Source organism: Notamacropus eugenii, chromosome 1 (genome assembly GCF_028372415.1).
Source record: "Notamacropus eugenii isolate mMacEug1 chromosome 1, mMacEug1.pri_v2, whole genome shotgun sequence".
Taxonomy (NCBI): Eukaryota; Metazoa; Chordata; class Mammalia; order Diprotodontia; family Macropodidae; genus Notamacropus; species Notamacropus eugenii.
In genome coordinates, this window is record NC_092872.1 from 697,089,718 (window position 1) to 697,101,780 (window position 12,063).

At 38.3% G+C, this 12,063-nt stretch overlaps 1 protein-coding gene across 8 annotated transcripts in view; it reads left to right on the forward strand.

Moving 5' to 3' along the window:
• PRMT7 (protein arginine methyltransferase 7) overlaps nt 1-12,063 on the forward strand; it is a 69,240-nt gene that overhangs the window by 4,702 nt on the left and 52,475 nt on the right. For 3 of the 8 annotated variants that reach the window (XM_072636154.1, XM_072636160.1, XM_072636156.1), the window contains exons 2-3: nt 6,981-7,173; nt 10,813-10,849. The exons of 1 other annotated variant lie outside the window; for it this stretch is intronic. In XM_072636154.1, coding sequence (XP_072492255.1) covers nt 7,079-7,173; nt 10,813-10,849 — 132 coding nt within the window. In that variant the 5' untranslated portion in view covers nt 6,981-7,078. Of the gene's footprint in view, nt 1-6,980; nt 7,174-9,166; nt 9,853-10,812; nt 10,850-10,886; nt 10,956-12,063 lie in introns of those variants that run through there. 4 more of the 8 variants (XM_072636159.1, XM_072636153.1, XM_072636157.1 and 1 more) reach the window with 3 other exon arrangements.

Here is a 12,063-nt window from a genome sequence, read left to right on the forward strand (position 1 = left end):
GAAGAGACAATGAAGGAACAAAAGAAGGCGGAAGATCCAAGAAGCAGTAGCAGGAGAAGTACTCTCGTTGAGGGCTAGGTAGTTGGTGAGACAGGGAAAGTAAGAAGTTAGTGAGGCGAGGAATATGGGTTTGGCCGTCAGTGTTTAGAGGTACTGAAGGGAATGCAGAAAAGGCTGACTCAAAAGACTGTCGTCAGTGGAGCTGAAGTCACTACTGTGCAGTTTGTCACAGCAATTCCTGGGGTGCCCTTCAAAGGCTGAGGAGCTCAGTTCCAGTTTGTCTGGAGAGAATTCTGGAATGACCTTCCCTGAAGATGCCTTCCATGTAATCTGAGGCACATTTGCCACAGGGCTTGTTCCCCACATTTACAGAAGATGACTGAACCTTCAACTTCCTGAGTACTATTTAGCCTTTCTGTCCTGAACTCTCTCAGCTACCCTTCCCCATTCCATAAAAACCTTTCAACATCAGCACACTATTTTTTTCTCCTTGTTTGGTCAGAGAAGGAGGATCCCTAGTCATCACTAAGACTTGCACCCTTGAGCTCATTCTCTTTGTTTTTTGACTAAGCTTTGACTGCCGTTGCCTCTCTCTCTCATGCTTCTTGAACCTCTTCTTTTTCCCTTGTTTCTCTGTGTGCACACTGCACATGGATAGGTTTTCTCAATCTTTAAAAAAAACAAAACAAAACTTCCTTTGATTCTTTTAGTCTCTCCAGATACTGTGCTATCTCAACTCCTTTATTGCTAAAGTTCTTTCAAATGTTTTCTGTACCCAGTACTTCCCTTTGCTTATTTATGTATTTTGCTTGATCAATGCACTGAAATTGCTTCTCCCAAGATTATTATTAATTCCTGATTAGAATCCTGATTCTAGTGGACTCTTTTTTAAAAAAAAATTTGTTAAATGATTCAAACATATGATTTATTCACAGGAATTAATGACTTTATAGCAGGAAAATATATATATTTGCTAAAAACAAACCCCCAGGTGACCTTTGCATTAATGTTTTTATTGATTGTTCTTCCCATGTGTGAAGTTGGTAAGCAACTACAACACATAGACAGACACCTGTACGGCTGGAATCCACAGCTGCTCACCCCATATCTCAGCCATCCTGTGACCTTCCTTTTTTTTTTTTTTTTTGATAATTAGTTTATTTTCAGCATTTACTTCCATAAAATTTTAAGTTGTAAATTTTCTCTCCCTCTCTTTCTTCCCCTCTTCCCAAGAAGGCATGTAGTCTCATAAAGGCTCTAGTTATACATTCATAGTAAACATGTTTTCACATTAGTCATGATGTAAAGAAAAATTAGAACCACGAGAAAGAAGACACAAAACAAAAAAAGAAAAAGAGAGCAAATAGTATGCTTCTTTCTGCATTCAGACTCCAAAATTCTTTCTCTGCATGTGGATAGCATTTTCCATCATGATTCTTTTGGAGTTTTCTTAGATCCTTGTATTGCTGAGAAGAGTTAAATCTTTCAAAGTTAGTTATTGAACTATGTGACTGTTACTGTGTATAATGTTCTCCTGGTTCTGCTGACTTCACTCAGCATTAGTTCATATGAGCCTTTCCAGATTTTTCTGAAGTCTGCTTGTTCGACATTTCTTATAAGCACAGTAGTATCCCATTATGTTCATTTACCACAACTTGTTCAGCCATTCCCCAATTGATGGGCATCCCCTCATTTTCCATTTCTTGGCCACCACAAAAAGAGCTGCTATAAATATTTTTGTACATGGGGGTCCTTTTCCCATTTTTATGATCTCTTTGGAATACCTAAAAGTGGTTGTCTTTGGGATACCTAGAAGTGGTATTGCTGGGTCAAAGGGTACGCACAATTTTATAGGCCTACTTTCAAATTGCCCTCCAGAATGGTTAGATCAATTCACAGCTCCACCAACAAAGAATTAGTGTTCTAATTTTCCCACAGCTTCTCCAACATTTGTCATTTTCCTATTTTGTCATGTTAGCCAATCCGATAGGTGTAATGTGGCACCTCAGAGTTGTTTTGATTTGCATCTCTTTAATCAATAGTGATTTAGAGCATTTTTTCATATTCCTTATAGTTAGCTTTAATTTCTTCCTGTGAAAACTGCCTATTCATATCCTTTGACCATTTATCAATTGGGAAATGACTTGCATTCTTATAAATTCGACTCAGTTCTCTATATATTTTAGAAACGAGGCTTTTATCAGATACTAGTTGCAAAAATTGTTTCCCAGCTTTCTGCTTCCCTTCTAATCTTGGTTGCATTGGCTTTGTTTGTGCAAAAGCTTTTCAATTAAAGTAATCAAAACCACTCATTTTGCATTTCATAACATTCTCCATCTCTTGTTTGGTCATAAATTCTTCCCTTCTGCATAGAACTGACAGGTAAACTATTCCTTGCTCTCCTAGTTTATTTATAGCATCAGCTTTTATACCTAAATCATGTACCCATTTTGACTTTATCTTGTTATAGGGTGTGAGATGGTGGTCTTCGCCTAGTTTCTGCCATACTGTTTTCCAGTTTTCCCAGCAGTGTTTGTTAAATAGTGAGTTCTTATCCTACAAGCTGGACAGCGGATTCTTTTAAGTCCTCATCCTCAAACTGATTTTGACTTGGCCATACTTATGACTATCTCCCATCTCTGTTGGTTTCAGATTCTATACTCTCTTGGTCATTAATTCAGTCAGTAAACATTGATTAAGTGCCTACTATGTACCAGGAATTGTGCTAAGTTTCTGGATAAGAAAGAGGCAAAAGGCAGCCCCTTCCTTCAAGGATCTTACAATTTAATGGGGGAGACATGCAAACAGATATGTACCACAATTTATATAAGGGCTAAATAAAACATAAGAGTGGGAAAGTACTGAATTTAAGAGGGCTTGGGAAAAGCTTCTCGTAGAAGATGGGTCTTAAAGGAAGCCAAGAGGTACAGAAGAGAAGAGAGAATGTTCCAGTTATGGGGACAGCCAGAGAAAATGCCAAGAGCCAGGAGGTGGGAGTATCTTGTATGTGGATCAGACAGAGGTCGGTGTCACTGGGTTGAAGAGTGTATGTTAGGGTACAACATGTAAGAAGGGTGGCAAGGAAGGAGGGGACCAGGTTATGAAGGGCTTTAAATGCCAAACTGCATTTGGATTTGCTCTTGGAGGCAGTAGGGAGCCACTGGAGTTTATTGAGGAGTGGAGTGACATGATCAGACCTGAGCTTTAGGAAAATCACTTGAGTGGCTGAGTGGAGGAGGGACTGGATGAGGGAGAGACTTAGGGCAGGCAGGTGCACCTGCAGGTTGTTACAATGATCCAATCACAGGAGGGGGCCGTGTCAGGGGAGAGGAGACTTTGGAGACATGTTGCAAAGGTGAGATCGATAGCCTTTGGCAGCAGATTGGATGTGAGGGTGAGAGATGGTGAAGATGACACCTAGGCCCTGGTGCATCCATCCTACCTTTGTAGTCCTTTCTTATCCTCTAATGACCCCTTCACCTTTTCTGTTTTTGTCTCTCTCTTCTCTTTCCTAGGTTTTTTCCCTTGGCAATCTCATTTGCTTCTTGGCTTCAACTATTAACTCTGGCACATGATCTCCAAATATCTATCTCTAGTCTTCATTTCTCTTGTAAACTCTGAACCTATATATTCAACTTCCTATAGAATATCTCAAATTGTATGTCACTTCAGCACCTCAACTCACTACATCTAAAACTTAGCCTATTATTTTTCCCTTAACCCTGTTCATCTTTCTGATTCTCCTATTTCTCTCTAAGAATAAATGGAGAGAGTATTCTTCCATTTTCATAATTGTGGAATTTTTTTATTGTCTCATCATGTGAAGTTGATTATCTATCAGTATTTGAGACTCTCCACAGTCTGTTACTGCTTTACCCTTCCAATTTTATTGATACTTCCTTCTGTACCAGATTATGCTGTGGTTAAAATGTTGCTCTCTACCTCTGAGCAGGTTATGTGCTTTTCTCCTTCTTTCTCCTTGATCTCTGTTCCCTGTGTTTGGAATGTCTTCCATTTTCTTTTAGCCTGTTGAATTTTTACTCTTCCTTTAATTCAAAGCCTCCCACATGAAGCCTTCCTCAATCCTCTTAAGTGTGTAATGGCTTTCCTCCTCAGACCTTCTAGGACACTTTGTAGTAGAGTTGCCTGTATTTGTCTCTTACCTGTAAGTTCCATGGTGCTGTCTAACCTAAATTTTGTGGCTTCCCCAATATTTAGCACAGTGTAGGTACTTAATTAGTGTTTCTTGAATAGAGGTTTGTTTGTTTTTTTCTGAGAAAAGCCTTCAGGTGATTGATTTAGTTACTAATTATTGAGAACTTAGTGTGAGGTGCTTTAGTTAGAAAAAGGAGTAGGTCCCTGCTTTCAAAAAGTTTATAATCTAGTAGTGGGGGTTTGGGGTAGTGTGATGATAAGAGAAACACACAAGTAACTAATGCAAAGTAAAATATAAATGCCGTGCCTTGAGGCATGTCATTGCCTAAGGATAAATACTAATAATTCACATTGCTTTTAAAATTAATACTATTTTTATTGATTTTTTTGCTTTTATATCAGCTTTATTCCTGAATATCCTCTCCCATTCTCCTACTCAGTGATCCATCCAATGAGACAAAGATTAAAAAAGAGGAAAAAAAAGCATAAATAAAACTAACTAGTGCCTTAGCTCCTCTTTGGCAGCATTCCACAGCTGTAATCCTTAACTTTTGTGAAGAGGGGAAGGAGGTACATTTTGTCAACTCTTCTGGAGCCAGACTTGGGAATCATAATTACACAGTTTTTAGTTGATTTCATTTTAAAGGATAGCTATTTCTAAAGCACTTTAACTCCATTTACGTTGTGAGGTAGGTGGCACAAGGGCTATTCCCATATTCACATTTGACAGATGAGACTCATAAGTTCTTTGCGCTTAATTTGGTCACAGAATTTGTAAATGATGGACCCTTAGTGTAAACTTGATTTCTGTCTTTGTTCCAAGCTCAGTGCCTTTTCTAGAATTCCAGGCTGCTTCTGTGCGAACAAGGTGCTTCAGGGGGACTTCAGAGAGGTCACGTAGTTGGAAAGTATCAGGGAACCCTTCCTGTGAGAGCTGTCTTTGGGACCCAAACTTGAATGATGAGTAGGATTTTGACAGGTAGATATGGCTAAGAAAGACTTGGAGACTGGGGAAGTAGCATAGTGTGGTTTTGGAGTCAGAAAAGGCTGGTCTTCAAATTTGGTCTCTTAAACTAGCTGTATGACAATGAGCAGGTCACAAATCAGAATCTTATTTCCTTATTTATAAAATGAGGCAACATATTCACTGTCAACCTCATAGCACAGATGTGAGGATCCAGTGAGATAAAGTATATAGGGTGCTTTTGTAAACCTTTAACTTCTGTGTAAATTTTAGTGAGTCCTATTTCATGAGTAAAAGTAGGAAAGTATAGCACATTCATGGACGAGATTATTCTGGTTTCTGGAACTTCATATAGAGGAATGCTAGAAAACTAGGCTAAGGCATATATTTTGAATGACCTTGAATTCAAAGTTGAGGAGGTTGTGCTTTTATTTTCATTCATATTCAAAAGAAGTAGTTTAAGTAACTTTTATAGAAGAGCATTAAAAATGGCCTAAGTGTAATCTAAATATTGTATATTGTGCTTTTATCTTATTCTTTGGTAATTAACTGAAACTGTAAGGCAGGAATTTAGTTTTGATCTTCAGAATTTCTAGTGAAGTGGAAGACAAAGTATTAGAACCTCCCCAGCTCTGCCTGAAGCTTTTAGATTCTGCCAGGAGAGGGGAGTTTAGGAGTAGTTCATGGCTGTCACAGTGTGTCCTTCTGAATTTAAGACAGGGGAAGAGAAAGATAACCAGATAGGTGGGAAAAGGATATTTTCTAAATTGACTGTAAGCAACAAAAATTTATCCAAAGGCAAAAGTGGGCCTTGTGGTGCTGTTTTTAACGAATCATCGAAAATATATTTTTAAATTCCCAGGAATACTACACAGAATTGTCAGTGAAAATCATGGACCTATAGAGAGGAAGAGATCCATATAGAGATTTAGGTAGTTGATGGGGAGTCATTGAAGATTGTAGACCAAGGGTATGATAGCTATGATTTAGCAAAATAATTGCAGTACAGGTAGACAGTGCTGTTATACTATGGGTGGGAGGTGGGGACACCAGTTGGGAAACAATTGTGATATTCTTGGTGACAAATAGGGCTTGAATCATGATAGTAGTGATGGATATAGAAAGGGTGTGGATTATGAGAGGCATTATAGAGGCAGAATGTACAAGCTTTGACAACTAATTGTGATTTCATGTGGACTAAATGTAGAGAAGATGGTCTGTCTTTCCCTGTTTATTTCAGATCCACATACGTAGACAGGTTTAGTATCAAGTAAGTTTACTTTCGACAATGAAAGAAAATAATGGGCATAATTGTAGTCTTTGGATTTTATATATGTGAACAAATATTCCTTAGTAGAAAGTTAGCCATTTGAATTACAATTATTTGGTATCTTTGTATTTCTCAGGATAAAGTGCAATTATTGGTGACATTTCTTTTCTTCTCTAGTGTATTTTTTCCCCTTTCCCTGTCCTTCTTTATCGTTTTGTTTCCTCCTTTCTTTTTCCATTTTTTCCCATTACGGTTTCTCCCCTTTCTCCTGCTTTTGTTTATCCTGGTTGTACTATATCTTGAACATTGTTTTATTCCTTTCATAGCTACTGCAGTTGTTGACCCTTAGCCTAACCCTTTATTCCTGTAGACCTTTTTACAGTGTTTGCTGACTGGATTTAAGCTATAGTGAACATATGTTTAACAATCTTGCAAATAATCAAAGACTTCTTTAAAGCTCAAGAAATAAAAACTGAATCATGTTGATTAGCTATTCTCATTGGGACTCTTTGAAGATAGGATGGTTTGTGCTATGTTAGCATGTTGATTTATATTTCTCTGCTTTATTTTCGGGGTCTTATGTGTGAATAGGTTTCTGATAAGTGGACCAAAGCACGAGTTCCTCTGCTAAAATCAACTCAAGAGAGCTCTTTTTTCTGCACTAAAAACCAGATGGTCTAATTGGCACCATGAAGGTCTTCTGTGGGCGAGCGAACCCAACAACAGGCTCCGTGGAGTGGCTGGAGGAGGATGAGCACTACGATTATCACCAGGAGATTGCAAGGTGGGGTAACTGAGCTTCAGTTACAGTTGAATAGTTATAGTGCCATTAACTTAACGGCCATGGAATTTATGTGATGGAGCCAAATAGATCACACACCAGGGATAGAGCAGTGCTTCATGCATGTAGTTTTGAAATTTTTTTGAGATCCCTTTGTAGCAGAAATAGAAGCAGACTGTTCTGTTGCCTGTATTCTGTCCTTGCTAGACATTCAATATAGGGATCAGCTCCATAGTGTTAAATCTCATCCCTGAATGTTTGCCTCTTCGAGGCAGGCAGCTCACTTGGATGATCTGGGTGCTTCTTTGGATGGGCCACCCCTCCTTGTCAGGTCTCATTGCTTCTTATGCCCACTCACAGAATTTTCAACCTTTTTGAGCCAACCTTTGTTTCATGGCATTGTAGTAATAGTCATATTACAGGTGTACAGAGAATAAACTAATGTATAGGCTCCGAACTATGAATTGATGGAAAAATGTGGAGCCTAGTGTATTGGGAAAGACCCTGGCTTTGGAGTCAGAAAGTCTTGCTCTGATTCTGCTCTTAACCAAAGGTATAATAGTAGGCAAATCTTGGGACTTCTTCGACCTTAGTTTCTTCATCTATAAAATGAAGAGGTTAAATTAGGTAAAATCTTAAGATCTCTTCCTGCTCTAAATCCTATGAATCCATGTAAATAGATAGATATTTTGTATTAGTTCTAACATTCTTAGTCTTGTAGAGTACAGCAAAAGGGAAAGGAGAGTTTATGGTGGTGATGTTTATGAATTTTAAAGATCTACACATTCAGCTGAAATTAGAATGCATTTATCATATGGTTTAGAATGACTGGAATGGAACTATGCATTTCTTTCTCCTTGCCCCTCAACCCCTGAGCTATTTCAGAATGAACCACAGTATTATATCTTAAATTTCCATATTGTAGTACAGCCTAGGAAATATGTAGAAATTTTGTACTGGTGGGGCCCTAGAAAAATAGGAATAGGTCACATAAATATCTTAAGTATTGAGAAGAGAAGAGGGTAATTTCTAGCTGAGCCTAGATGTTCCACAATGGAAAAGTCCCTAGATACTATAGTAGGTATGGTCTAGGTTTGAATATTTAACTTCAAACAAGGTGGAAGTATTCCACCTTGAGAAATATTTTTCTTTGAAACCTTGATGTGCCTGGGAAAAACCAACCCTATTCTTTTTTGGGAAAGAGTATGGAGATTAAGGCCTTCTAGAGCTGGGTGTAAGAAATCCATGCCTTTTCCAGGCTCTGTAAAGCAATATGACATAGTAAATCCCACTGGTCTAGGAATGAGGGATGTGAATTCTGGTACTGCTTCTGTCCAACCTTGGGTCTCAGTTTGCTTTTCTATCAAATGAGAGAATGAGAATAGAATAGACTGAAGTCCCCTTCAGCTTTAAAATTCTGTGATTCTGTGAATTCTTCATGTGTCCTTATTTGTATTCCCAAGAGTGAGTTATATGTAGGTTCAAAGCCCTTGATGGAAGCTTTTAGATTATGTGAGTCATGATAATTTAGGCTGGTTTTTCCCTTGGGAAGATAAACTTAAATCATGCTGCAGTGATGCCAGATAGGATCAGTGTGCCAGTCTTCTTGGGAAGAGCTCTTGATTAGCCTGCGTTTCCATCACCGAGAATGAATATGCTTATGGAACCTTAATATTTATCCTCAGTGTCCTCTGAAGATAAACGTGGAAAGAGCATGTCATTCGAAATCAGAAAATCTGAATCTGACACACATACGATGACTGTTGAGAAGTTACATGATGTCTTGGGACCTTGATTTCCCCATCTATGAAATAGGGACAATAGTACACTACTTACCTCACAAAGTTGAGAGGAAAGCATTTTGTGGATGGTAGATCACTATATAAATGTAAAATTATATCATTATGTTGCCCTCTAGTTATACGGAGTCCCATCTTCTAAATGAATGCAGTTTAATAGTTATTTATCATGGTCTCCACGAACGTCTACCTCCATTGTCTCACTGTGGCATAGATGTGAGTGATCCTGGGTTCTCACATGGTATGGCCTGCTACTGAAGTTCTGGCAGGCCTGCTTACACCGAGAGGGCTTTGAGCATAGGTTTTGCAACATTAATCAGTCAGCATTTACTACATGCCCACTGTGTGCCATGTACTGTGCTCAGCAGCATAGATCTGTAGACGAGCCCAGCTGTGTGTTTGGAGACTTCTTACCAGCGTGATGACATTTTTAGCTACAGCATCTCTCAGAGACTGTCAGAGTGTTAAAAGGGATGGGGATCTGCTTTAGTGGAAGAAATGCCTACCCCAGCAATATTATTAACCCTTGAAATGTTGTAGCATAATTAGGGAATGGGCACATGAGAACACACATTCAGGGATATATCAGCGCTGTGATTTCACTGTTGGGGGTTCACCTTTCATTGGTAAATATCAGTGTTCTAAGCCTTTGGTGTATGGTTTCATTAATTATTGTGTCACAAAGTGAAGTGAACAGAACAAGGAAAACAATTTATATGATGATAACATTGTAGAAGAACAACTTTGAAGGACTTAGGAATGCTGATCAGTGTAGTGACCACCTTAGATTTCAAAGGCTCCTGATGAAACATGCCACTCATTTCATGATGGAGAGGTGAATGCAGAGTGAGACATGTTTCTGGACATGGCCAGTGTGGACCAGGTGGATTATATATGTTTATAATGGATTTTGTTTTGTTTTCTTACCCAGTTAAGAAATTGAAGAGTATAGGAGGGAGAGAAGGTACATTTTTGCTGATTAGAAATGTTAACAGGATTTTTACTGAGCCAGTCTCTAACCTGAGAATGCTCAGAGCAGCACAAAGCAGACCTAGAGATGGGAGTGCCAGTAATCAAGTAGTTTAATTAATCAGTTTCAGAGTGAGAAATGTTCTCAAAGCATAGGTTATATATTTAAGTCACGACTGGGAAAGGAGGAGGAAAGGTGGATTACAAACAGTCATTTAGTGGTTTTCCACCAGAAACCTACAAATCCCACAATACAACAGTTCTGGAGTCAAGGCTTTGGGGATTTTGACCACCTCCCCTAGAGTATAGAACCAGAGTTCCGTGACAGGAATGGGTTCTTCAGTCTTTGATTCACTTCTCTTAGGGTTCAGTGATTGTGAGCATTGTCAGAGGTTTGATTAATCAGTTTAAACTGCATTGTGAGCTCTGACTCACTCCCAAGACAGAGAGGCAGTTCTTGAGAAAATTAAATTGTTAGTATATTCATTACACATGTCATATCAATTAATATGAAAATTATAAATTCCTTTCTCAGAAGAAAGGAAAATTTTTTTTTTTTAATTTTATTTTTTTTTTTAGAAAGGAAAATTTAACATAAAGAAAGAAATTACTCTGCCCTCCAAAATTTGTCATCTGGCTCTTGGTGAGGTTTGTCCTGTCTTTTATTGGCTGCATCCTTGTTCCAAGCATTCATAGATTGGTAGGATATACCAGCCTTGATGGCTGTTGGCCTAGCCTGTGAGAGACCTTTGCAGTTCTTCTTTGAGTTCTAATTAGTTATCAGAGGAGGACTTGAACTGACGCTGTACCAATATGTGGATTTTTTTTTAAATCAGGGATTTCTAATGTCTTTTTTTCTCTTATCTTTTTTTAGATCATCCTATGCAGACATGCTGCATGATAAAGACAGAGTGAGTATTAGAAAACTGTATCTTACTGGCGTGTTCACATTACTCTGACGAGAGAGAAACAAGCCAAACTACGCTATGTAATATTAAAAAAGCTTCACCTTCCACGGTACATAGATTTCAAAATAAATTTATCATTTACACTTAGACCTTTGGAGTTATCTTAGACTGAAGTAAGCAGTTTGGCTATTAATGTGTAATTATATTTTAAGTTTTTATGCACATTTTTGCTTTTCCTTAGAGTTTCTTTTGTTCTTAGTAGGGATACAGAGGAATACAAGAACTGAGTCTTGTAAGTGCCATAAATATCCATAAATGTCAAGACTTTATTAGCCCATAAAAAACGTTTTGCTAGTTGTCCCATCCTAGGTGCTGTATGGGTAATAGCTGTGAAATGTTTTTGGATCTGTGATCCCATCATTGTGGACACTTTGGACAATGCCTTCCCATCCTGTGCAGTCCTGTCCATATCCTCCCACAGATCCTCTACAGAGGGGCCATCAGCTGCTCTGGTGTTCTTAGAAATCTCTTGACCTCATGTGAATTCCAAAATTCACATATTTTTACAATAATATATATTAAAAAGGTCACATAATAAAAAGGGCTTTTCTTTACTTTTGTACATAACATAATTCTCTCTGGTAACATCCTTTATTCTTTTTTTCCAGTATAGTTTTTGGTTGGTTGGTTAAATACACTATGTCAAACCCATCACTTACCTCTCCATTGCTCTTTGAGTGACCAACAATTTTAATTTTTTCAGATAGTGGTATTCTATGACTCATAATCCTACAGCATCACCAGAAGAATATTGTTGTTAAAAAGACAGATCTAGTAAATTCAAGGAGATGCTCAGGGCCATTAAATGCACTACTGCATAATTTCCAAAAGGCAATTCAGCCTACTCTTCCAATGTTCAATTCTGGGACCATACCTATCCATGCTGACCCACTTTAATGACTTGTCCATCCAACTACATGACAATAGGCATTCTTGTATGGATAGGTTTTTCTTGTGTGGATAATTAGGCTGACTTCTTTTGAATTTGTCTCAAGCCAGTGCAATTTCCTACAGAGCGACTATGGATCTTTCAGTGGGGCATAATAAAGATATCACGTCATCCAGAAATAGAAGGCCTGAGGAATTTCTCTTCCATTTGCACTCACTGCTAGACACTCTCCACGATTCTGGAACACTCCTTTGCTGAGCAGTTTCTC